This window comes from Protopterus annectens, chromosome 10.part0 (genome assembly GCF_019279795.1).
Source record: "Protopterus annectens isolate FY-2018-M chromosome 10.part0, PAN1.0, whole genome shotgun sequence".
Lineage (NCBI taxonomy): Eukaryota > Metazoa > Chordata > Ceratodontiformes > Protopteridae > Protopterus > Protopterus annectens.
Window position 1 is genome coordinate 1,257,515,077 of NC_056744.1, and position 25,932 is coordinate 1,257,541,008.

Here is a 25,932-nt window from a genome sequence, read left to right on the forward strand (position 1 = left end):
CTACTGGCACTTTTATTGATAAATATCCTGTGCATCAGCATTACTCTGCTAATGTCTCGTTTATTCATTACACACAGTACACATTTTCACCTACTGACAGTTAACATTCTACTCCTTTCTATTTATTTGCCCTGAATACTGCAATACTCACCAGCCTCCCGGTGCAGCCTTAGCAACCTGCTGGCATGGGCATCTATGTTCGCAGACCTCTCATCTGCAGCTGTACAGGAGATAAAGAAACATTTATGCATACCTACAATCGCATACGCAGGCTGGACTTTGGTAAACACTAATTGATACTGATACTTACACACTTCTGGGACAGTCTGTGCCCATGCGTCTTGGGTCCACTGGTCCAAGAGCTCCCGCTTCCTATGCTCGAGATCAGCAAAATGGTGACGGACCCGCTCATCAATTCGAGGGATGCCAGTAGCACTGGTGAGATCACATGCGAGATGGTCCCAGGTCTCTGCTTTGTATTGGGAGCTCTGATACTGGCCCTGCAGCAGTCTCTCATCATGGTCTTTCACTAGGAGTCCAACCGTGACCCTGGACTCCTGAATGCCCCAGCATTGCGCCTGAAAGTGCAATCCTTCTCCTACACCAGCCATATTGCCTGCAAAGATGCGCTACAACTAGTTACGGCTGTATTCCCATCTATGAGGTTTAAATAGAGCCAAATTCCCACCCTTTGCTGTCATTGTACCATCTTTAATATGCCGAGCTAAGCTAAGTGACACACAAACCCACTTCGCTAAAGTTGGCAGTGCTTAAAGGGATAGATGTCGATGACAATGTGCAAATCCACTTAGCTTTGCTACTAATTACTTACCATTTACATTTAAGCAATGCGTACACAACCTTAGCATAGCTGAGCACTACTTAGCATTGCTCATATTTCATTTTATAGAGTATCAGGACTGTGGGATTGATACATCATTACTGACATATTATAATATTATGTTTACCTTCCATGACATCCCCCTATGTGCTTTCATTAAATTATATTCTTGTGTGACTATACTGTATAGGGCACTTGTGTTTATATGGAGGTTTCACATTTTTTTTACACTGACATTTCACTTTTGGGACCTGCTACACTACCCTGGTTGACAAAAAACAGTTCCTACGTAACTTAAGTTTACAAAAATAATTTTAACACTACTTTCCCATAGAAAAATAAATTGCTTCTCTTGATACTTGAAGCATGAACGCCTGCATGTAAAGCTGTGCCACTAACCACTACACTATCTCAGCTTGGAAGTTTCACCTGTATATTTGTATTTATCTCCTATGGGATGTTTAAGCTATGGTAAGCGTAAGGCCATAACGCGCACACCCACTTAGCTATGCTTAAACATTCCTTAGCCTAGAAGAAAAAAAAAGTATATATTATTATTATATTATCATGTTATATAAGTGAGTCTTGTGGTGTTCTGACAACTCATTGAGGACTGCAATTGTGAAATAATGGCATTCATTTGGCTTTCAGGCTTTTATCTTTCAGGGACTCCTGCTAATACATATCCTGTTTTCTATCAACTTTCTAAGTGTGTGAGGGCAATTTTTCAGATGTGTCCCTATTTTATTTTTTATTCTGCCCATTATTTGTGCCTTTGTCAACATGCACTGCTATAAGGGAATATTGGCATACATTTGCTGTCAGCCTTCTACCCTTCAGTAATTTATGCTAAGTTTTCTATCAACTTTCTAAGTTTTGTGGCCAATATCTGTGTTGTGTCCCTTTTGAGGGATTTATCCCCCATTATCTGTGCATTTGTACACATTTCCTGCTTTAGCAGGTGGTGGAGATGTTGTACAGCACTTTGGCAATGCAGGGGGTGTGTCACAGAACCTGTCACACACCCCTTGCATTGCTTTCTTGTTGTCAATGTTTATTTCAATTTCCGTGGACACTGAAATGGTCATTATTTAATTTCAGTGTCCGCAAAGACTGAAATACTGGCATAATATTAGAGTAAATCTCTAATATTTTGCCAGATTGATTAAGAAAGTTCCGCACGGCACTTTCTGAGTGCAGGGGGCATGTTCAGTGTCCATGCACTACTTGGACATGCCCCCTGCACTCATTCACAGTTCATGTCCGTATAGGGAGTACAGCAGCATGCCTTCATGAATATGCAAGGCACGCTGCTGTGCTATATGGACACAAACCATTCTGTGCAAGAATAGTTTCTTGCACAGAATTTATTGAATCCAGGGGCTTGTCTTAACAGTACAAAAATAGACTGCACATTTGTTAGCGAGGTGAATTTTTTGATCCGTATCATGAATATCTCATTGTAACAATTAATTTCACAGTTGCTGATGCTTTGTCTTTTTAATATAGAGCTGTCTACTGAGTTAATTTGCAAATAAAAAAGTCCATTATATTTTTCCACTGCTGGACTATGGCATGCCTCTTCCTTTTTTGCTAGAATATATTAGTTGAGAATGGCCTCAAGTGTACCAAGCAGCCTTGAAGTGTACTACTGCTGTCATTGATTAATTTCATTAATAACCTGCATCAAAGATGCATTAGTAATATATATATATATATATTTATGTTTTATGCAGTTGTGTGCAGAAGCGTTGTGAAAATGAGAAGTGTAAAGTACCAGAAATCAGTCATGCAAGTGTTAATTGCACACCTTTGACTGGTTCTCACATAAGCTGCTTAGTCATCTGTGATGATGGATTTGCTCTTAAATGGCACAACAGTAGAAGAATGGGCCCACTACAGGTATGCTTTTCTGACAACTGTTTGCATTTTATTTCTGTATTTATGTATTTTACAGTAACATAAGCAAACTTTTGATTGACTTATGTACCTTTTGTTCAGCAAGAAGAAATTATAAACAACTATTTGATAAAACTATTAACAACTATTTCACTATTTTAGGTATGAAGCAAGAAATGATAGTGGTTATCTGGATTTCAAATTATCAGTTACAAACAGAATATGATCAAAACTTCAAAGAAAGCCTATATGATGGATCCACTTCTCTTAAATTTGCACAGGTTAGGGTTAAGCATTTTTTAAAAAGATAGGGATGGCTGCAGGAATTCTGAATAGTAGAGCCTTAATATTCACTGAGTTGATAATATGTATGCATACTTTTGTGTTAGAAGTCTCAATGCACTTTCATCTTCAGCAACAGTTACTAAGACAATTATAACAGAAAAACAAAATGCATTGACTCTTATTAACATGGTTATTAATCAGTACTCAAGCGGTGAACAGAATACTCATTTTTAAATTCTAAATCGAATACATGGCCTTTCAGCATTTTAAGTTCAAACCAGAATCATTATTTGTTTATTATTTATTTTACATTTGTTTACCAGGAAAGGCTGACAGGACAAAGTAGGTTCATAGGTGTTTACTAGCTTAATGATCACAAGGACCTTTTTAAGCCTAACTATGCATCCTAAATCTCTGACAAGTTCAGATACCCTTGAAAAGTGTAAGCAGGGGCTTGGGAGATGAAACATTTACAAGCTAGAGCCTGGGAGATGAACCATTTACAGGTTGCATGTGTCCATTAGAGACATAGGTGACAAACCAGGGATGAATTTCCTGTTCCGCATCCAATTGTCCAAGTTGCACTTGAATTGGCTTAGTGAGGAACAATGCTTCACATGAATAGGGAGCCTGTTCCAGAGATGGGGTATTCTCTGGGATACAATCTTTTCTTTACATCAGGTCCTATTTATATCACAGACAAGGTTTAAGTCATTAGAATGGGTAATTCTGGTGCTCTTTGGTTTGCGGATATGAAGGAGGTCCATCAGAGTGGGTCTGACAATGTTCTGTATGTCAGGCATAGATCTCCCCTCAAAAGTCTGTAGGAAACAGAATACAGGATTAGAGCCTTGAGGCAGTCTGCATACCACATTTTACTTAAAACCTGTATTCATTTAGTGAGGAAACTCTGTGGACATTCCAGTTGCTGGATATGCCTGGTTAGATGCATACCAAAGGGGGCATTGTACTCAACGATAGGTCTGATGAATGATGAATACAGTGGAAAAATGACTTCCTTGGACTTAAATGCCATACCTTTGTTCATAAGTTAAGCAGCATAGAATGATTTCCTCACTACTGTAGACACATGATGGTCAAAGGCTAGATTATTATCTATGTGTGTCCCTAGGTTTCTGACTACTGGGGGTGGATGAGTTTCTGAAGGATACTATTATGCATTTCTTGGCATTTAGTTTCTGTCCATGGATCTGACACCAGTTGTTTGTCTGTGTCAGCCCCTCCTGAAGAACATTACTGTCAGTGTGTGATTCAGTGATAGCTCCTAATTTGTAATCATCTGCAAATTTAGTCAGCCAGAGACCACTGACATTGACTTCAGAAAAGTAAATGCCAAAAAGGAGTAGTCCAAGGACTGATCCCTGAGGGACTCCACTTGTGACTGGCCTCTTTTTAGATGTGGACTCCCCAATCCAACTTCCTGGGTCTTGTCTGTGATCCAATTGGCTATCCACTGGGTGACATAAGAGTTTATACCTAACTTCTTGAGTTTGTCAACAATGCCTGAGTGGGGTATTGTGTCAAATGCTTTGGCCAGGTCAAGGGAGGCAGTGTGAAGCATTTTTCCCTCATCCATTGCTTTGCTGACCTTCTCAAAGAAGTCCACCAGTTGAGTAGCCATGATCTGCCCTTGTTGAAACCAAACTGCATTGGGTCCAGTGTCTGGAGGTTTACTATATCTCTACTGATCATCTCCATGATAACTCTTTCAATGGCTTTATATGACTTATGGGTCTGTGGTTTCCAGGGTATGTAGATGGCCCACCTTTGTGCAGAGGGATGACTGTTGCTGTTCTCCATTCATGAGGTGTGAAGGCTATTTTGAGGCTATAGTTACATAGCAATTCCAGAGGTCCTGATAGGTCATGTTTCATGCTATTTAGAAGGCATACTGGGCTATTGTCTGGTTCCATTGATGCAGTGTTCTTGGTCTTAGAGAGACCATTAAGCACCTGTTCCCTATTGATAGCAAGGGGAGTTATATTTGATGGTATTGCCTGAGAGGAAGTTGACGGGGAGGGAGGGGTAAAGTTGGAGCTGACTTTATCGGTCAATAGGTTTGCTATATCTTCTGGCTCAGTATAGGTGGTTCCATTTACAATGAGCTCTGCACACAATTGTGTATTGCCTTTGAGGTTGCGGACATAGCTAAAGAATGTCATGTGATTGTCCTTGGCCTGGGAGGCCAAATTCACCTCAAATTTGGCTTTGGTAGACTTTATTTGTCCTCTGAGATGTTTGTTTAGTTTGATGAGAGTGCTTTTATCATGCTGGGTGATGCACCTCCTTAGTTTTGTCATGACTGTCTTCCTTCTTTTATACAGCCTATTGATTTTGTGATTCCACCAGGGTGGCTTGTTTTTTGAGTTAGTTCTGTACTTCTTCCTGCTAGGTACAGGTGCTTCTATGCAGCAATTAACATGCTTGTTCAGGGTTTCTGTGAACAATTCTGCATAGACAGCAATGTTCTCAAGGTTTATGGGAGCTTGAAATTTTTCCAGGTTATCACTTAAGAGCAAGAGGTTAGCCTTAGTGTAGCTGATGAATATTCCAGGTTTATCTGGGTGTCCAGGTTTTTTTACTTCAAAGGAGACCATTTTGTGGTCTGACCTTACCAAGGAAAACATTACAGTACAGGGTGTGCAGCACTCTACCATATTAGTGAGGACCAGATCCACTACAGCTGCACCTCTGGTTGGTATATAGACTATCTGGTTTAGGGAGTTTGTGTTTACATAATCCATGAATCTCTGAGCCTGTATGTTTGGTGTCATATACAATTGCCAGTTAATAGTGGGGTAATTAAAGTCACCCATGAATATGGTATTGGGTTGGATGGTTAGTGTTTCTAATACGTTTAAATACATGGTATGGGTTTCCTGGGACAGGATCCTTTTTTAGTGGAGGCCCAGGGAGAAAAGCTTTACATTTATAAATAACCATAAGATACACATACAACGTACAGATACAAATATTGATTCAATCTCAGGTACAAATACAGAATAAAAATACGTTATACATTTCACTGATACAATCATATAGTCTAGATAGGATACAAAGAATAGCAATACTGTGATTATAGGTAGTAAACAAGCAGGTTAAGTGTACATATGATCAGTAAGGGTGCACTACTCTAATACAAAAATAACTGTGTTCCTTTAGCTGCCTTAAGGCATCTATTTCCTAATCAGGGTTTGTGCAAGAGCAGGTCCATGATTCTGATAGGTATGATTTGAGAAGTTTTTTAAATTTGGAAGTGTTAGTAGTTGTTCTGATATTTAAGGCAGGGAATTCCAAGTTTTGGCTATGCAGTTGGAGTAAAGGGAAACTCTAGCTGCATTGTTAGGTCTGGATATATTTAGGAAGGATTTGTTACTGGAACGCTATACCCTGTTATTGTAGTAGTGTATTAGTAGATTTTGAAGCACTGATATTTTTTCTGGACGATTTAGTATTCAATGGGTGAAGGCGAGTTGATTATAAACAAGTACATTTGATAGTTCGAACTAGGATAGTTGTTTTAAAGCAAAACAATGATGAGATCTGAAATGTGTTACTATGGCAAACTTTGCAAATTTATTATAGCAAGTTTGAAATATTGCTAGATCAGAGTTCTTAACGTTTGTAAGAATTTGTGAGATGGAAGGGTGGCCTAATGGTTAAGGTGTTTGCCTTGCAAACACAATGTGCAGGGTTTGAGTCTCACAAGGGATAATTGGCTAGACTTTAAATAGCTCTAAAGGGCAGTTAGCTTATAATAATTTATGAAATCAGAGATAAGATGGGTTCTTGCTACAATGGCCTTTGAAGATTTATTTACAAAGTGTTGATTTTTGTACAGGGTTCCTATTATTTTGTGATTTTTTTTTTTTTTTTTTATGGTCTGTGATATATGTTTGTTGAATTTTCTACTATGGTCAATTATCACATCAAGTAATTTTGTTTAGGAAACTGAAGAAATAACTGTATGGCTTTATGATGAGATATTGAATGGTGGATGGGTGTCTGCAGCTTTAGTTGGACAGAACAGCATGAGTTTTGTTTTGGTAGGGTTAAGTATAAGTTGTGCATTGTTTAGCCAAGATTCTGCAGCATGAAATGACTGCTGGTGATGTTTTGAAGTTTGTGTAGTGTGGGGCGGCACAAACCAGGGTGGAATCATCCACATATTAAACTACAGAGGCAAGTGGGTTGACAGTAAAAAGACTGTTAGTAAAGATAAAAAGGAGAGGGCCCAGAATAGATCCACGTGGAACTCCCAAGGTTACAAGCAGTAATGATGACATATTTTTTACCATTTTACAGCTTGCTGGCATCCAGTTAGATATTGCTGGAACCAAGCAAGTGCAGAATGGCTAAGATCTGAGTGTGTAGTTAAGAGTTTAGAATTGGAGACAGTATGAAAAGCTTTGGTCAGATCTGGAAAGATGGAGGAAACAACTGTCATCATTGCAATGGTGGTTAATAATGTTAGTAAGTTAGCAAGGGTGGAGGTAGTGCTAAGTTTAGGACAGAAACCATGTTAAGTGTTAGATAAAAGATTGTTGGTTATTAGATAGTTCAAGATTTGTGAATGGATGCACCTCTCATATATTTTTGATAATGGTGATAGTATAGCTATTGGCCAGTAATTTTATAATTCTTTTGAGTTTCCATCTTTATGTAGTCAGATGATATGTGATACATTCCAAATTTAGGGTCTTGTTGTTCTGAGATGGATCGATTTATTAATTTGGATACTGGATAGAATTTTGCTTCTGCACTGATTTTAGATATTCAGCAGTAGATAGTCGGCAGCAAGTGTAGCAGCTTTAAGCCTTTTCAGATATTTAACTGTGGTGTTTACTGGGACAGGTTGGAAAGAGAAGTTATTGGGATCTAGTGTGGGTACTACGTGAGTCTGTGTAGGGGAAGAACAATTATTGTTTATGAGGGCTAGTATGGAGGCAGTGAAGTATATCATTAATTGTGAGGCTATGTTTTTATTAGTATCACTGTGTGTTGCAGAGAGAGTACTAGTTTGTCCTGGCTGTAGGAATTTTTGATGTTAGCCCAGAATGTTTGTGGATTTCTTTGATTTTTTGATTGGGGACTGATATAGTAATTTATTTTGTCCTGTCTAATTTGTTTTTTAGCTTTATTTCATAGTTCTAGATATGTTTGTTTGTTAGTTGTAGTTTTGTCATTGAACCATTTCTCCCAGGCCTTATGCCTAGATTTTAACAGCGATCATGTTTCTTTGGTTAGCCAGGAGTCATAACTGGATTTTATCCTTATTGTTTGGGGGGGGGGGGCAAGATGTTTAGAATATTGAGGAAGGCTGAGTTAAATTATTCAACTGCAGTATCTAAAGGGATATCTTTAAGTGGTGCCCAGTTGCATTTTTTTAAACTAGTTATGAAGTATTGGGGGATACCTTTTTTCTTATCTGGGATTTGGTGGTAGGTGGCACATTTTTGTGGATTTATTCAGTGTCAGAAATATAAGCCGGAATATCATCACTGATGCTGCCTGGGAGACAGCCAAAGTGTAGGGATAAATGTGGCCTGTTTGTAAGGATCCAGTCTAGTACTAAATGTTTATTTGATGTTTTGTCTACTCTAGTCCAAGTTTGGATTGTTTGTGAGAAGTAGTGTAGGTTAATGTGGTCAGAGGGATTTTGAGAGTTGCAGGAGAGCCAACCCACATTAAAGTCACCTATTATAATTCTTTCCTGAGGGAGGTATGTTGCTGTCCAGGTGGGCTATAGACTCCCACTATGTTCATATGATTCTTTGGATTAATTATTCGTTTAGTAAACAGTATTTTGGTGTTGTTAAAGTTTGGGATGGTTAGGTCTAGAGTTTCTAAACTGAGATTTGTTTTTGTATAAAAGACGATACCACCACCTGTTTTCTGTTGTCTAGCTAGCCTATGTATGTTGTATAGACACAAAACCAATACGCAAGATGTATGTATGTTGTATCCTTGAGGAAGTATTTTTTGTTACAGATGTTTGGATATCTTGTTTTTAACCAGATTTATGTTATAAGGGGTATATGTGGAGTATCTAGAGCAAGGAAGGCATGCAATTCTTGAATTTTGTTCATGATGCTCCCGAGATTTATATGAAGTAATAGTAAGCCCATACCTTTTCTGGGGAGAGATAATAGTTTTTGGGAATGGGGAGGGTGTGAAAATCTAGATGGGTTTGATTTGCTTGGGTGCCAGGGTTGGGGTGAATGTCACCACTAAGTATAAGATGTGATGCAATGTGAACTATAAATTTTAAGTATTTTGATGTAAACTTATCGTACTTCTGTGTAACATTAAGGTAAGAATGTTGTGTCAGTAAGGTAAATGGTGCATGGTTTATGTTTGCGGGATTATAGATAGTTGGTGCTATGATTACATTTGTATGTTTTAATTGTAATGGGTCTGGAAGGGGGTAGTGTACATAGATTGTGTGTTATGTTCTGTATGGTAAGAGGTTATGTGACCTGTAATACATACAAATAGCAGGATTGATGGATATAAAGCTCAAGAGATTGTATTGCCTGAATTCATTATTTCTTTGAAAGGAAACTCTTGTTGTAACTTCTGCATTTCAATTCAAGCATAGTGTAATGTGAAGCTAGAACCCAGCCCCCAGGAAATCAGCGTATATATATATATATATATATATATATATATATATATATATATATATATAGGTCTACTTTATAATTTTGAAATAGTGAAATCTTGAAATTCAGTATTTCGAAACCGCAAAGCTGAAAACCCAATCACAACTCACAGCTTCGAAAACACACAACCGCGAAATTCAAAATCCCGTAATTATGCTACACATACAGTACACACATAAACATACACACAAATCCCCCCACAACCAAACTCATCTAAACTATGTATAAGCAGAGGGGCAAGCCCCCTGTACCCCCCACACACCCCTACTTATATATTCTAACTTTGAGATCGCACAAACAGAAACACAAATGGAACTCACACACACACACACATCTTACAGTCCCTCAAACACACACATAACAGTCACAACAGCATACTTACACAAACTTGCCAAAATTAAACCCAAACATCCACAACCATACAGCCGGAAGCTTAAATTCAAAATATCTGTGCTTCGGTATTTTGAATTTTGCTCTTCTTTCGGTTTCGAACATGTGAGTCTTCGGCTTTGTAGGTTCAAAATACTGAATTTTGAGATTTCAGTATTTCAAAATTACAAAGTGGACCCATATAGATATATATATATATATATATATATATATATATATATATATATATATATATATATATATATATATATATATATATATGTATATATATATATATATATATATATATATATATATATATATATGGGTCTACTTCTTTTGACCTAACTTTCATTTGCTGACACACATTTGCCTGAGACCAAATGACTGAAATTTCATTTGCCTGACACTTCATTTGACTGACAAGTATTATTCGCAAGAAAATGGAATATGCCCCCTTCCCCACTGCAGTGTGACCCTGGAGTTAGAATATATAGTTAGGGGGTGTGGGGGGCACAGCCCCCCACAACGGGGGGTGTGGGGGGTGAAGCCCCCCACTTACTTTTCTGTTACTAAGCAATATTACATCAAAAGTTAACAATATCATATGAAATGAAGTGGGGGGCTTCGCCCCCCACTAACTATATATTCTAACTCCAGGGTCGCACTGCAGTGGGGACGGGGGCATATTCCATTTTCTTGCTAATAATACTTGTCAGGCAAATGAAGTGGCAGGCAAATGAAGTGTCAGGCAAATGAAATTTCAGTCAAATGGGGTCAGGCAAATGAGTGTCAGGCAAATGAAAGTTAGGTCAAAAGAAGTAGACCCATATATATATATATATATATATATATATATATATATATATATATATATATAAATATATATATATATATATATATATATATATATATATGTATATAAATATATGTGTTGGGAGAGAGACAGAGAGAGCACTGTTTATTTCAGTCTGTTTTGTCATTGAAACCAAATAAGACAATAGACTAAAAGTAATTATTATAAGAAAAAAAAGATATAACAAAAATAATACCACAGAAAAAGAGTATAATAAAGAGACATAGTTATAATATTCAAGAAATAATATCACAGAAAAAGAGTATAATAAAGAGACATACTTATAATATTCAAGAAATAATGAAAGTACTATAATCATTCAAATATTTTTTAAGAACCAAGCATTTCCAGAATGAGGATAGGTTTCACATTCATTAAGCCACCTTTATAGTTATGATTATAGCAATAACCCACGCCTGGGTGTGGGTAATGCTGGATTTACCCACGGTTGGCGTGGTTTGGTCCCGAGGGCGAAGCCCGAAGGGACCAAACAAAGCCAACCGTGGGTAAATACAGCATTACCCACACACAGAAGTGGGTTATTGCTATTATACCATGACATTATTTAAGAAAAGAAACTATTACTTTTCTTAAATAATGGCATAGTATAATGCCTGTTTACTGCCCTTCCACAGATGTCTGGCATCCGCGGGAGTTCTGATGTACCGCGCCTGCACAGTACATCAGAGTTGTAGCAAAGCAACGGAGAAAGCAAGATCACCGTTGCTTTTTTTTTGTAGCTATGTTAAATGGGTTTAACATAGCGAGACAGTTTTAAAATAAGCAACGGAGATGTCCGTTGCTTATTTTAAAACTGTCTCGCTATGTTAGACCCATTTAACATAGCGAAACAGTAAGAAAAGCAACGGACCTCTTGCTTTCTCCGTTGCTTTTTTTTAAACCTGTCTCGCTATGTTAAATGGGTTTAGCATAGCGAGACAGCTTTAAAATAAGCAACGGAGATCTCCGTTGTTTATTTTAAAGCTGTCTCGCTATGTTAAACCCATTTAACATAGCGAGACAGTGTTTTAAAAGTAGAGTTATACTAATGGAAAAAAGTCCGGGCGACCGGACCTTTTTTCATTAGTATAACTCGATTTACAATGTGCATGCTGGCCAATCAGCGTGCACGTTTTGGGGGGGTCATGGTATAATTCTGGTTAATGACCCTGTTTATCTATGGAAACTTCTTTTTGAATTTATGTTCAAGCAATTATATATTTGTTGTATAATATCTTGTTTAATTTGTTTCTCAATATTCTAACCACTGTGTGCTGCATCATTTGTAAAACTCTTATTTTACTCCTTTTATATGTTCTATGTTCTTTGTACAAAATAATTATGTTTATATAATTTTTATTATTTTTATTATAATGTTTTACTATGTATCTGAATCTTTTCTCCCCATGCCTCCACTGAAAATGGTCAGCTTGTGTTGAGTTGGACTAAACCGGTATTAAAATGGAAAATAAATAAATAAATAAAATTTATTATTATTATCATTATTCATTGTTCTCTATCTTTGAGTCTTTTACATATTTATTGGATATCTTTAAATGTGACTAAAGCTGATATCCTTAAAGTTTAAGTACATATTATAAATGTAGCACTTTACATTTCACAGTGGCAGAGGAGATACTAACAGAGGGGATAGGTTTCACAGTCATTAAACCTACAATTTCCTAAAATCAGCTTGGACTAATTATCAGTAATAAATTGTGAAATAACAATCCAGCACAGGCAGGGGACAACTGACACTTTATTCCAAATAAAATTAAAAAAAAAAGCACAATTATGAGTGCTTTCATCTTGTAAATGAGACTTCATCAGATAATCGTACACCATTACTTCACCATTTAAACACTATCCTTAATCAATCAATAAAGAAATATTTCAATAAGTGCATCAAAGATGCCATTCAAAACTGGTTAACCCTTAAAATCCAGTACAATAGTGCTTAAAAGTTTCTTATAAGTCCAATTAACAATTATTATAAGCATCTGTTATATACAAAATTGTGAGTTTAATAAAAATTACAATAATTGTTATTATAGGATCATCAAACCAGTAATTAAATAAATAAACATATCTATACTTTAAAAACCCACCACTTTTGCTGAGAACAACATTTTTTTATACAACAGCTGCATTCTCCTTAATGACAGGTTTAAGGGACACATTCATTAAGGTCAAGGGTAAAGTAGCATTCAACCTGAGCTGCCACACCAGTTCTTTCATTAATAATGTCATTTTACAGTCACCACCTCTGGGGTTTGGTTTTATAATTTCTAAAATCCCAAATTTGAATCTCATGAAATTAGTGCAAACAATGGAGTGTTTATAAAAGGCAGTAGTCTCCTTTTTTTGTATTTATATCATATATATATATATATATATATATATATATATATATATATATATATATATATATATATATATATATATAGATATATAGATAGATATAGATAGATAGATATATATGTTCATAAATTCTAGTCTTTAAAACTCTTTCAGTCTTACCTATGTAGAACGCTGTACATCCTTCACATTTGGCTAGATATATCAACCCACTAGTACAACAGTTTCCTTTTCTAAAATGTACTCTACTAAACAACCCATTTTCCAAAATTAAATGTTTCATCCTAACTATAAAGGGACATTGCTTAAACATACCATATGGGCTTGTCCCCCTATTAATAAGAGCTGTGTTTGTTACACTCCCTTCAAATATTTGTTTAAAATTTGAAAAGTTTAAAATTTCATCTTGTTCTGAATATAAATATTTAATATAACACATTTTTATAATAATTTTTAATTGGCTGTAGAAGAAACTTTTAAGCACTATTGTACTGGATTTTAAAGGTTAGCCAGTTTTGACTGGTATGTTTGATGCACTTACTGAAAAAAGAAGTGCATGTATTTTTCTAATTTGCAATGAATGTTTCCAAAGTATTAGCCTAATTAGAAATGTGTCTATAACAAAACAAGAAAGAAAATAAGGGCCTATGTCAGGGATAATACTTTGTCTGTTAGTGAAAAATAGAGGCAAAAATTTTAATGTGCTTATTTGCAAATGTGAACGACAGGTAATTTAGGAATCAGAAGGGTTAAGATTAGGTTTGACGAGCTATGTTCAAGGAAAGAATGACCATTTTTAAATAAAACTTTAGTCATCTTGAGTAACATGCCTTAAAAACAGAACAGTATCAAAGTTCTAGCATTTATTTAGCTTAAGAAGCATATGATTGGATAAATTAATTTCCCACAAAGTGAAATCAGCCTTTCATGTAAGTATGGGATTAGAATTTGAAGTACACTTGTATAAAAAAAAATCATCAGTAAAAGGATAATGAAAATCCTAAAAAAGATGAATCATTGTTTACATGAGACAAATCATTTAAAAGTGATGATATCTTAAATGTTAATATAAGTGGATTTATTTTTAAGAATTTGGAGAGACAAAATAGTATTTATGTTTTCTATTTCAATGATCATTCCTATATATGTAAAGGAAGACAGGGGCTGTTCTCAGTAGTTTTCATAATAATTAGTTTATAGCCAATGATAGTAAGTTTAAAGATTTTAAGTTGTAATAATTATTGCTGCCTGTATTCTCAACCACTTTTGATCTAACAGTTTTTTAAATTACTTAAATGGGCATGTGGTGAAGACTACTGGTTTACCTTTAGCTTTTGTGTGAAAGGGGTTTGCTTCTCAGTTAAGTCTTACTTAAAACTTTGAAAGTGGCCCAAATAGAATCAGGAATGCTTGATAGGTTGTCTAAATCAATTAACAAGATACCATGCTGATCTTGTTTGAAGTGAGAAATCTCAGAACTCTCCATTAATAAAAGGGTTTAATCTGAAATTGAGGAAGTTAAAATGAATTTGAAGTTTTGACTATAAGTTAACAAAAAATGTTCAGAAATATAAGTATATTCACTCAGTAACCTTAAAATAAATGAGGAAGAGATTGAGAAATTTAGACTTCAATCCATGACTAATATTTACATACCAAAAATAAACACATAAATAAAATTCACTAACAATGAATGAAAATCATGTAAAGATCCATTAGATTGTATATTTTCATTAATGTAAAATGATTTCAGTTATTGAAGAGTGTACATATTTTAAACAACCAATCATAGCTGAATGGCTGATAATTCATACGATCATAGGATCATTGGAGGTTACTAGGCTGTTGACCCAGAGGTCATTTCAAGCTTAGCTGATTTATTACGATGTAATATCATAGATAGACTAGTTAATACCAAGGACTGCATTTATTAATGACTGCCCTTATCCAGAAGGGTTGTGGGTGCTATCCCTGGTAAGAATGTATGGTGCCCCATCCACTCGTCCAGGGTCCTTTTAAACAGTGTCATACAGGTGCTCTGCTTCACATGAATTGGCAGCCTGTTCCAAAGATGTGGCAGTTACTGGGAGACAAATCTTTCCCTCCAGCATGTCCTCTTCAAGTTGCAGGTCATATTTAGGTCCCTCGAATGGGTAGCTCTAGTCCCGAGGGTGTACTCTCGAGGACCCCGAGGACTCCCGAGGGTAGCTCTAGTTCTGTTTGATGTACAGCTGTGCTACAAATTCATTAAGTTTGGGTCAGAGATTGCTCTGTAAGCCAGGCATAAGTCTCCCCCTAAGAAGTCTATAAAATACTGAGTATAGTTACAGGGAATTTAGAAGGTCTGTGTAAGCCACATGCAGGAGTCTCTTGATGTTCTTAGTTAGAAACCTCTGAGGTATCTCCAATTGCTGCAAGTGTACTGTATACTACATGCTGAAAGGGGCTTTATAATCAATTATAGGCCTGATTAGTGACAAGTATAGATGGGTTATAATCTCCTTTGCCCTACAGGCAATGTCTTTGCTAATCATGTGCTACATAGAAAGCCTTCCTTAATACAGTAGACACATGGTGGTCAAAGTTAAGGTCACAGTCTACTTGTGATCCCAGATCTCTTACCACTTTGTAGGTACATAGGGTATTGTTCATTTTATAGTCTGAAGGGACATTGTTTTTACTGAAGGGAATGATGATGATTCATTCCATTTCCCAACAGTACAGATAAATTATTTTTAAATGTGTCTAAAATTTTTTGTCACTAACATTAAAAGTCATACTGATTACTACAGGAAGAATAATTACTATTAGCAAAGAATGACATAAAAAGAAATGCTGGTCATAAATAACAAAACCTATCCGATGCATCATTTATGTAATTGGGAATGGTTAACAAAGGTATGCTTTTACCAAAATTATTAACTATGCTCTAGATTTACAAATATCGGGCACTTTGTTTGCAGCAAAAGAAAAACTAGAAAAACACAACTCTAACAGTTCAATACTTAAAGCATAACATAAATTCCTGTATTGGGACATGGGATTACATAGATATAAACTCAGCCTCTTTTTGATATATAAACAAATTCTCAGTTTGAAAAATATTGCTTAAACATTCTGGCATAAAAAGCAGTCATAAGTGAAGATGATTGAAAACTAATAAGGAATAAATCAACACTTATTTATATTTGTTTATCAGGCACGTGTGATTATTCGTACTAATTTCAGGCTCAGCCCAGATGAAATACAAATCATTTCACAAATAAAAGGTACACAAATCTAAGCAATTATACAGAAATGTATGTTGGCCTTTAAGAAAATTAGCTAGGCTTAAAATGGTCCAAAAGATAGCAAGTCTATTATTTGCCTATAAACATATGAAAGAAAAGAAATATCAACAAAGTTTAAGTGACTGTAAAGAAAAGGAATTTAACATTGCAACAATTAAAAAAATAACACTGAAGATTTTGCCAGACAGAAAAAGGTAGCTCTTTATTTTCTACTGAAACTATTAGCATCAGTGGATAGTGTTTTTAGAACTTTACACAGCTATAACACATGAGCAAAAGCTAACAGACAGTACAAAAGAGTACTAAAGGATGAATATTATGCAAATAACATGGGTCTGACTAAACAGCTCAGATAGTGTAAGGGCCAGACAGGCAACATGGAGTGATATGTTCTGGTTCAGCCATGTTGAGGAAAGGGATGGCAGCTTAGTTTGCTGCACAACAACAACAAAAGCAACAACAATAGTCACCTAGTGGAAGTAAAGTGCTGCTGTTAGTATGGCATAAGCACAAAGTGCCTCAAGTCTACCAAACTGAGTATGTGCTGTAACCAAGGTGGGGATGTGAGAAAATGCTCATAGCACTGGGTCCAAAATTGCAGGATTTCCCATATGTCCAAGCTACATGGTGTATTTTACATTAATTTGAAAAAAAAAAAAGAAAGAAAAAGAAAATAAATCTTCTCAGCAAGTTATGTGCTCAGTGTTACTGAAGGGGTCAAAGAAAATGATCAACCCTTTTTGGATTCATGATGACAGCCTTTCTAGTCAGTTCTTGTAACAGAGTTCATGCCCTAAGCAGAATTGGCTTTACTGCCTAAAGACAGAAGGACAAAACTTAAAAACATTTAAAAAAGAAATATATTTCTGCTTTATTTCACAAAGCTGATAAGTATTCACCCCTAAAAGTAATTTGTCTTTCTTTTTTTATTTCATTGGCTATCAATATCCCAAATGAGTCTTGGAAGTTTAGGATTTTAATAAAAACATGGTGCCTGAGAAGTGACTTTAAAATACTTGCAAGACCCTTATGACAAGAGATAATAAAGTAGTAGTAGGAATGACTCTCACTAAATTCTGAAGTAAGAGTATCAGTGGATTCCACCATTTCAGTAAATGCGATCTAGCCAATAATTTGCAGGTCTCACAACTGCAAACTAAACTGATAAACTCATTCAGCTAAAGCAAATCATGAGTAAAATAGTACTAAACAACTAAACAACTAGAGCAATGGCAAGTATCATTGGTTGGAGCATCTTCAAAACAAAACACTCAGAACAAGTAGAATATTAGTGATTAATCTAAACTATCAAAGCAGAAAAACACAATTTACATATAAGCCACTATCTTGAAAATAAATATAATTGGTAGGATGACCTTCATGCAGAAACTTGATTAGTATAATGGCAAACTAATGTTTGCAAAGAGTTACCATTAAAGCTATTTATTCTGTCCTGGTGTGGGACACTTTATAAAAAATTGTCATGTTGTATCAAATTCAATAATCCCAATAAAAGTAGTAGGCAAGCACTTGTTACAGTGTTACAAAGACTACATTCTTTATTAGCACAACAAGGACTCCAACAGCAGAACTTAAAAAAGGATAAGAAGTTAAGAAAAATATTTTCCATGTCAAATGAAATGCCAGTACAATCAACTTAGTCAAAATAAATAAACTATGCAAATAAATCATGAATGGGTCTCAAAACATCATAACCAGTGTCAAATTATAAAGGACAACATGAAAGGAGCTGGAATCATCTCAATGTGGATATTAAAAAAACTGCTCAATGAACTTTCAAGCCTGCACAAATTCATCATACATGTCCTAATCTAGAGGTTTTACTGCAGTTGTCATCCAAAAAATCTTCCTCATCATCACGTGGAACATTCTATGATGACTGTCCCTTGGTCAGTAACTGATAACGTGCAAGTACATTAGTACTAATGCCTTCAGAGATATTTACACTGATTCAGAGAAATCAGTTTCAAGTGCACAAAGAATAACTGAAATGTTATCTTCCTTTCAGAGCAAAATTATTAGTAAGAAATACTGCGGACAATTTAATAATTCTCATTCAAAAGGTAAATTGAGAAAGTTATCTCTGTTTGAGTTAAACAAAATAGTAAAACAATTTAAATTACATCATTGCCTTTAACCAAATCTGTCAGTTCTAGATGATAACAGGTTAGTAGAAGAATCAGTCAAAATATCATCTATGTTGATCTCTTTCTTAGCAGGTAAATTTGGTCACATTCAATTTAACATACCTACCTGTACATCTATCAACATTGTCGAAAATGCAGTAATACCTAAAGTTAAAAAAATGCAAATGCACAACCCTCCTATCAAGATATTTGCTGCACTCTTAACTTGAAGTCATATAATATTTCTGGTATTTACTAGTCTGTAACCAAAATTTTTCTTAGACCGTCATGTGATTATGTCTTCTCCATCTCTGGTGTTCCTAAATCTTGGAAACAGCAGCTCATATAGTAAAAGTAAAAAAATAACAGACATTGGCCATTTTCTTCCTGTCTATTTCACTGATTACACCTGCAAATTTTTGAATGTGTTGTTATCAAATTAATGTCTGAGTCAGAAAAATACTTGAGATTGACATATATTTAGCAACATGATTTACACAGGGTAAGATTGGTAGTAACATTAAAATGGATTTTTTTTCTATGCTTTTCTGGATATGAATGCCATAATGGCTATCAACACTTTCTCATAGTGTAGCATGACTGATTTTAAAATAAAGTAGTCATGTTAGAGAACTCAGAGAAATATTTTTTCTGACGTTTCAAATTTCATTGCAAGGTTTCTGAAGGATACATTCTAGGACCATTTTCTGGGACCAATGTTATTAAAGGTCTTTATGATCAGCTTACATCTTAATCAATCTGACCACTAAAACATGCAAATAATTCAAAAAGAAAAAAATAATAATTTCAGAGATCAGTTATAATCATTTGCAAAAAGCATTAAACACTATGTTAGCATGATAAAACACATATTTGAAGTGAACATTTCTATTTATCCTGTTGATTTCTAACTTCATGTACTCTGGATGGGTCACTTTGCTACTTTATATGAAAGTATTCTGTCATGTATTGCTGGGTTTTAAGAATCCATCTTTGTATGCATTCTCTTCTTTGAAGAAGAACAGCACTGAGATTTCTTCTAAAAATATTTTAAAGTTACTTCCCAGGAAAATAGATTATTTATTTTTTTATTATTTATTTATTTATATTTGTTGACTGGGAGTGTCCGACTGGACGTAGGTCCATTTTCAGCGGAGGGTTTTTAAGGATCTATCTGTATTTGCATTCATTTCTTTGGAGAAGAGCAGCACTTAGATGCCTTAATTTCTTTGATTAGCTGTCTCCTCTCCTTCGAAGAATGGTCAAACAACAGACTCCTGCATGTTTGCTAACGAGTTTGCACACTTTATACTGTTCACCATATATAACATTAATCATATGTTTAATGCACAATATCAGCACACACTTTGATATGAGGTTACTACCACTGACTCATTATACCCACAATGCAGTCACTTTGCATTTCTCTCAAATAACAACTAAGTAAACTACATCACTGTTATTAAAACACAATTCTTGTGCCAAATTCTCTACCATCCCACTTTCTTCAAACTAGATGCTAAAAAAGTTGCAAAATCTTTTATACACATCTTTAATATATCTCATCTCTGCCTCTGTTCCTTCAGCTTTCAAAGATGCATTCATAATCCCTCTCCCTAAAACCACTTCATCCAAGGAATTAAAAAATTACACACCTGTCTCATAACTCATATCACATCAGCATTTATGGTCTACTATGTTATGTGCAGCATGGCTTTTGCAATGCATTTTGCACTTTTATAGCTCTGTTAATTGCCACTAATGACATCACTTGCAGCTTGAGTGAAGGTTGCATCTCAGCAGGCCACTTTGTAGGTATGCCATGGGCCTTCTAAACTGTCAGTCATAATATCCTTCTCAATAAGCTCAAAAGACTTAGTTTTGGAAATAACCCAAGTTACTTTTTCAGAGCTATCTATAAGCTAGATCATTCCGAGTCTATTACAACAACTCCCATTTCATTTATAGGCATTCTTAACACAGGATTCCTTCAACGGTATGTATTCGGCCCACATCTCTTCTTCCTCTTTTTCAATGACCTTCCTCTTGAGCTGCCAAAACTTAAACAAGTTATTTATACAGATGATATACTCCTCTTGCAATCCAGTACACCCCACACAGAGCTATAAAACAAGTTGCAGGATGACTTCATTCAGGTCTGGAGTTGGTCTGTTTTCAATAAACATCTTATCAACCCAAAGAAAATGAATTTCCCTCTCTTCTCTATTACTAAGAAACTATCAGCTATTCTGCCCATTAACATTTAAATTTCAGTGGTCCCCAATGTCATGAAACAGAAATACCTAGGCCTTATTCTTCAGCCAACTCTTTCCTTTACACCTCATACAGACATGATATCAAATAAGGTTCTAGGAGTATTCTATCTCCAGAGGCCAAATTAGCTATTGCTAACAATATGTTAATACCTAAACTGTCTCCTCAGAAGTGTAAAACTGCTATTCCAGGACAAAAGGTACAATCTCAGAAGCTCTCAAGACAGTTTTTTCACACTCTCTTGCCTATGTTTCAAAACAGATGTGTGGACAATAGCCTCTTTTTTCCCAGACTGTAACCTGCAACATAGAATCACCTGACTGCTAATATCAAGAAACCACAGAAGACTTTAAAAATAATATTAAAGAACATTTAAAAAAAATCAATCTGCAAATGTTTCCTTGACAATGATAAAGAAGCCAAACCAGTTCATTTCTGATAATAACTTTACTATAAAGCCTACCTATATATCAGCTATTCTACGGACTACTTGTACTGACTGATAATCTTGTGCATATAGTACTGTGCATTGGTCTTACAATATTATGTGCAGTGTCTTGTGGAACAACTTCTCAGACTTCATAAATGCTTACGGTCTATTAATGTCATTTACTGGCACTCATATCAGCTTTATGGCATCTGGTGAGTTAAAAGGCATGATGTATTTCCGTGCTGTCAGTTCTATGTCTTTAGACTGTATTTTTTAATTAAAAATGTGGCCCATATGAATTTAGTGAGTCCCTTAGTGATGCTGTCTGGGGAAAGCATGAGGTTCATCCAAACACTTTAATGGATGCATCTTGGTATATGCAGAATGCCTGGTCCTTTAAAATCTGAAGATGCACCTCATACTTTATTTACACTGAAGCCACCAAAGTTAAAATTGTCTGTTTACATTGAATGGCATTAGGTTGAAGTTATTTGTTTGTTTGTTTGCTGCTTTTTTTTTTCTTTAACAATCATGAGCTGAAAATGTTCAGTGACAGGCAGAAACTTTTGTTCAGTGATTTATGCACCACATGCCATGTTGTAGAAGAAAATGTTTCCTATTCAGCAAATGACTTTAATATCAGTACAATTTTACCATTACATATGTTGATAAAACATATAACAACCAGATGCAACTATATCTTTTTTTCTGGATATGCCTTTCTTCATATCCCAGTATTCCACAAATGATCTAGATGCATATTAAAATAGTTTCTCTTCTTGAATCATTGTACCATTTTCATTGTGGCTTGCATCTACTTGCAACATGACTGATTTATTTAACTCAAAATATTTAATATGGGAATATATTTCAATAACTGTTAAGCATCTTTTTTTCCCATACTCCAGTACAATTTCACATCTTGTTCCAATAATTCCCTTAATGACAAACCTGTTTCTCATATATTTGACATAAACTTTGAAAGATACTAAAGCATACCAAGAAATGTAAAATACAAACTGCTTATATTTTGAAGGAAGCATTTTCACTATTGCATTCACCATCATGCTGGCTGTTTTCAAGTATTGAAACATTTGGACATGACTGACATATATACAACTGACTTTGTACTTACCCCATATTTAATATAAGGCAGTTCCTTCGTAATACCTTCAGTAACTAATTAACTTTGTTAACTAAGTTATATTCACAACACCATCAAGGACCTTGACAACACTATATCTGGCCTCTCAATTGCCGATGATATCCCAGTTTGAACTTTAAGAAATCTGCATCTTTTCATAAGAGAATTAAAAGCACAAAGCTTAGAACTTTACTCATCATGATTTATTTGCAAAACCTCTGATTAACAAGAACACAAATAAATACTTTGTTCCTGTTATAGCACCCCATCTTCAATACTATACAGTATATTGTGCCCTCATTTTAATATATTCATTTACTTCTTGCCTATAAAAATATATGACTTTTTTTTGCAACATCAGGCATGTTGTTAACCCATTTCTTAGGATCCACTCCATTGTTCTTCTTTTGGTTCAATATCTTCTCAGTTCTGCTACTCAGAGCTACTAACCTTTCCTCAAAACCTGTACAACTGGTAGCACTACATTGTTCAGACATACTGTGAAGGGTTTTCATGACTCCAAATGTGTAAAAAAGTCAAATGATCAATACACAATAAAGCATTTTCAATATCAAATATCTAAAATGGAATTGTGTAGTTTTATTTGTATTTGTGTGTATATGTTCTTTGTGACTTACTGGTTTTATATAATGACTTAAGTAACCATTTGCTTATCTTTGTTATGAATTTACTAGTTTTCAGATTTAGTGCTTAAAGTATTTGAACAGAGGGTGTTACATACAGCACCAGTGTCTAGTTTAAGCAATATATTTCTCTTAATTTTGATTCTCCTTGCTAAAATTCTCTTGCTGCATAGTTTATGAGACATTTTCTTCACTGTTGTTAAGTCTATGCACAATTTCAACATAAAGACTGCCTGCCAACTTATTGTCATGATTTTGCTTCAACACATGCAATCACTTTGACTGAAAATGTATTTCATTATTTTTGTCAGTTTATCAAAGTAACTTCTTTCTTCATGATTTCTACACACATAATCATGGAATTTTATTTCTATCGTGCTTAAAGTCACAAATCAGGTAACACATATCAGTTATACAGTTCATTTACTTTCATGCTTCCCAAAGCTCACAATAACCTATTTTACTCATTTTAACTTTTTTGCTTAGCAGGTTACTTTACATACTTCAGAGTGTCCTGCGATTTCTTTTAACTGAGACTAAGTAATTTTACTTACTCTGCACACATTACTATTTTAATTAACATTCAATTTAATTTTCTGAAAAATGTGACCTATCTGATCTGCTCATTTCTGAATAATGGGCATGATTCTGAATCAGGATAGTGAATCTTGTAACTGACCACATTCATGGTCACTGGCTTCATTTTTTTTTAATTAAATAATATTTGCATCTATACTCCGGTAAAGAACATACTAATAATACTTGCATGTGCAGTTTTGTAAAAAACATACTGAGCATATATGCAGTAACGTTAAAACATCTATCTCCAGACAACATTACTGTTTCAAAGATTCTTCCTCTCTGATATGCAGAAATAATATGGAGAAATCTAACGAGGTGCACTTTTTCAGGTTTCTTGGATGTGCTACCCTATTATTAAGACTGATTTGAATTTTTTGAACCACCGTTTTCAGAAGTTCCCTTATGGCTGCAAGCATGTTATTTCTGCAATCAAGTACTCAATTCACATTTTCCTTATGCACCAAACAAAATCTATTACTTTCTACAGTTTATGACATCACCTTTTTAAATACATTTTTATTCCGGTTTTCTGAAAGCATCACAACAGAGAAGGAAAATGTGTAATACAATGGCTAAAAAAGAAGTGGTATACACATAATATATAACACAATCTGGTCAAAACCGCAAAAACAAACAAACAAAAAAAATTATTTTCCTTGTACATCTATCTAGTGAGATTTAGAATAATATGAGTGTGTACATCTTATGCAAGTTCAGATTGCCCCATATATTCCAATACTATATGATGTTTTTGCTAGAAAAACATTTTCAGTGTCTCACATATTACAATATAAAAAGTACAGTTGTGTACACTTACCATAAATATAGATGTTCAAGTGTATTCGCTGTTGCAGTCATCACACTTTGGTTATCTGCCAAAAGGTAGCCCTCAGTTGGCCCGAATACCAGAGACTTAGTATTTCTGCATTGGTTGCTGTCACTTCTGGACTGGTCAGGTCGTCAGGGGTATAAAAACAGGCAGCCAATGCCATTAAATCAGTCTTTCTTGCCCCAAATGTCAGGAGCCCCTAAACAGGGAGCTAAGTTATGGTGGAAAAAAACACCAGTAAAAAGTAAATACCAACAGTCCTTTAAGGGGTGAGTAAGATAAATAGAGAACGAGAGAGAGAGAGACAAGGGGGTTGGAGGGTGGGAAACCAGGACTGCAACAGTGAATACACTTGAACATCTACATTTATGCTAAGTGTACACAACTGTACTATGTTCTTTGTGTTTCACTGTTGCAGTCATCATACTTGGATTGATTCCCAAAGCTGAAGAATGGGTGGAGGCAGTCAAGAAGAGTTGGGGCTGGCTAGTATGCCCTGCAGGACTGCTGTTGCAAAACCTGCCCTGGATTTGGAAAAGATAGACAGGTGGTAATGCTTGGTGAAGGTGTGAACAGAACTCCAAGTAGCAGCTTCCAGAATGTCCCTGGTAGGGACTACTCTGAGAAAAGCTGTAGAGGTTGAAGTTGCCTAGTGGAATGCGTTCTGACCCCCCTGAGGGGGTGGTTTCCCATTGTGTAACAGAAATTGATACAGTGTGCTATCCATTTGGAGAGGGTCTGTTTTGATATGGCCTTGCCCTCTGACCCTGGTGCAAAGCTGACTAGTAGCTGGTCAGATTTCCTGAAGGGCTTAGTCCTATCAAGGTAGAATCTGAGCTGTGCATGTCTAAAGACTGTAGGATCCTTTCCCCCTTATTTTGAGGATTAGGGAAAAAGGTGGGCAAATGGATAGATTGGTTGAGAGCCACACTGGACACCACTTTAGTCATAAAAATAGGGTTAGTCCTGAGGGAGACCCTGTCAGCATGAAAACTAATGAAGGGTTCCATGGCCATAAGTGCTTGTAGCTCTGAGACTCTTCTAGCTGAAGTGATGGCCAGATGCAAGGCTGTTTTCCAAGAGAGGAATTTTAACTCTGCTGATGCTGCAGGCTCAAAAGGGGGTAGCGTGAGCTTTTCCAGCACAAAGTTAAGGTCCCAAGCAGGGGTGGTGACTCTTCTTGGTGGCCTTAAGTTGTTAGCCCCTCTCAAGAACTGTTTGATGAGAGGGTGAGAGAAGAGAGGTGGCTCAGTGCTGTAATGAGCAGAGATGGCAAAGGCTGGATCTTAATGGAAGAG

General features: G+C 35.6%; 1 protein-coding gene across 1 annotated transcript in view; it reads left to right on the forward strand.

The window, feature by feature from the left end:
* The window catches only part of PAPPA2 (pappalysin 2), a 2,663,723-nt gene that overhangs the window by 1,881,564 nt on the left and 756,227 nt on the right, over positions 1-25,932 (forward strand). The window contains exon 14 of the mRNA XM_044085971.1: positions 2,578-2,743. Within this exon, the coding sequence (XP_043941906.1) occupies positions 2,578-2,743 (166 nt within the window). The remainder of the gene's footprint in view (positions 1-2,577; positions 2,744-25,932) is intronic.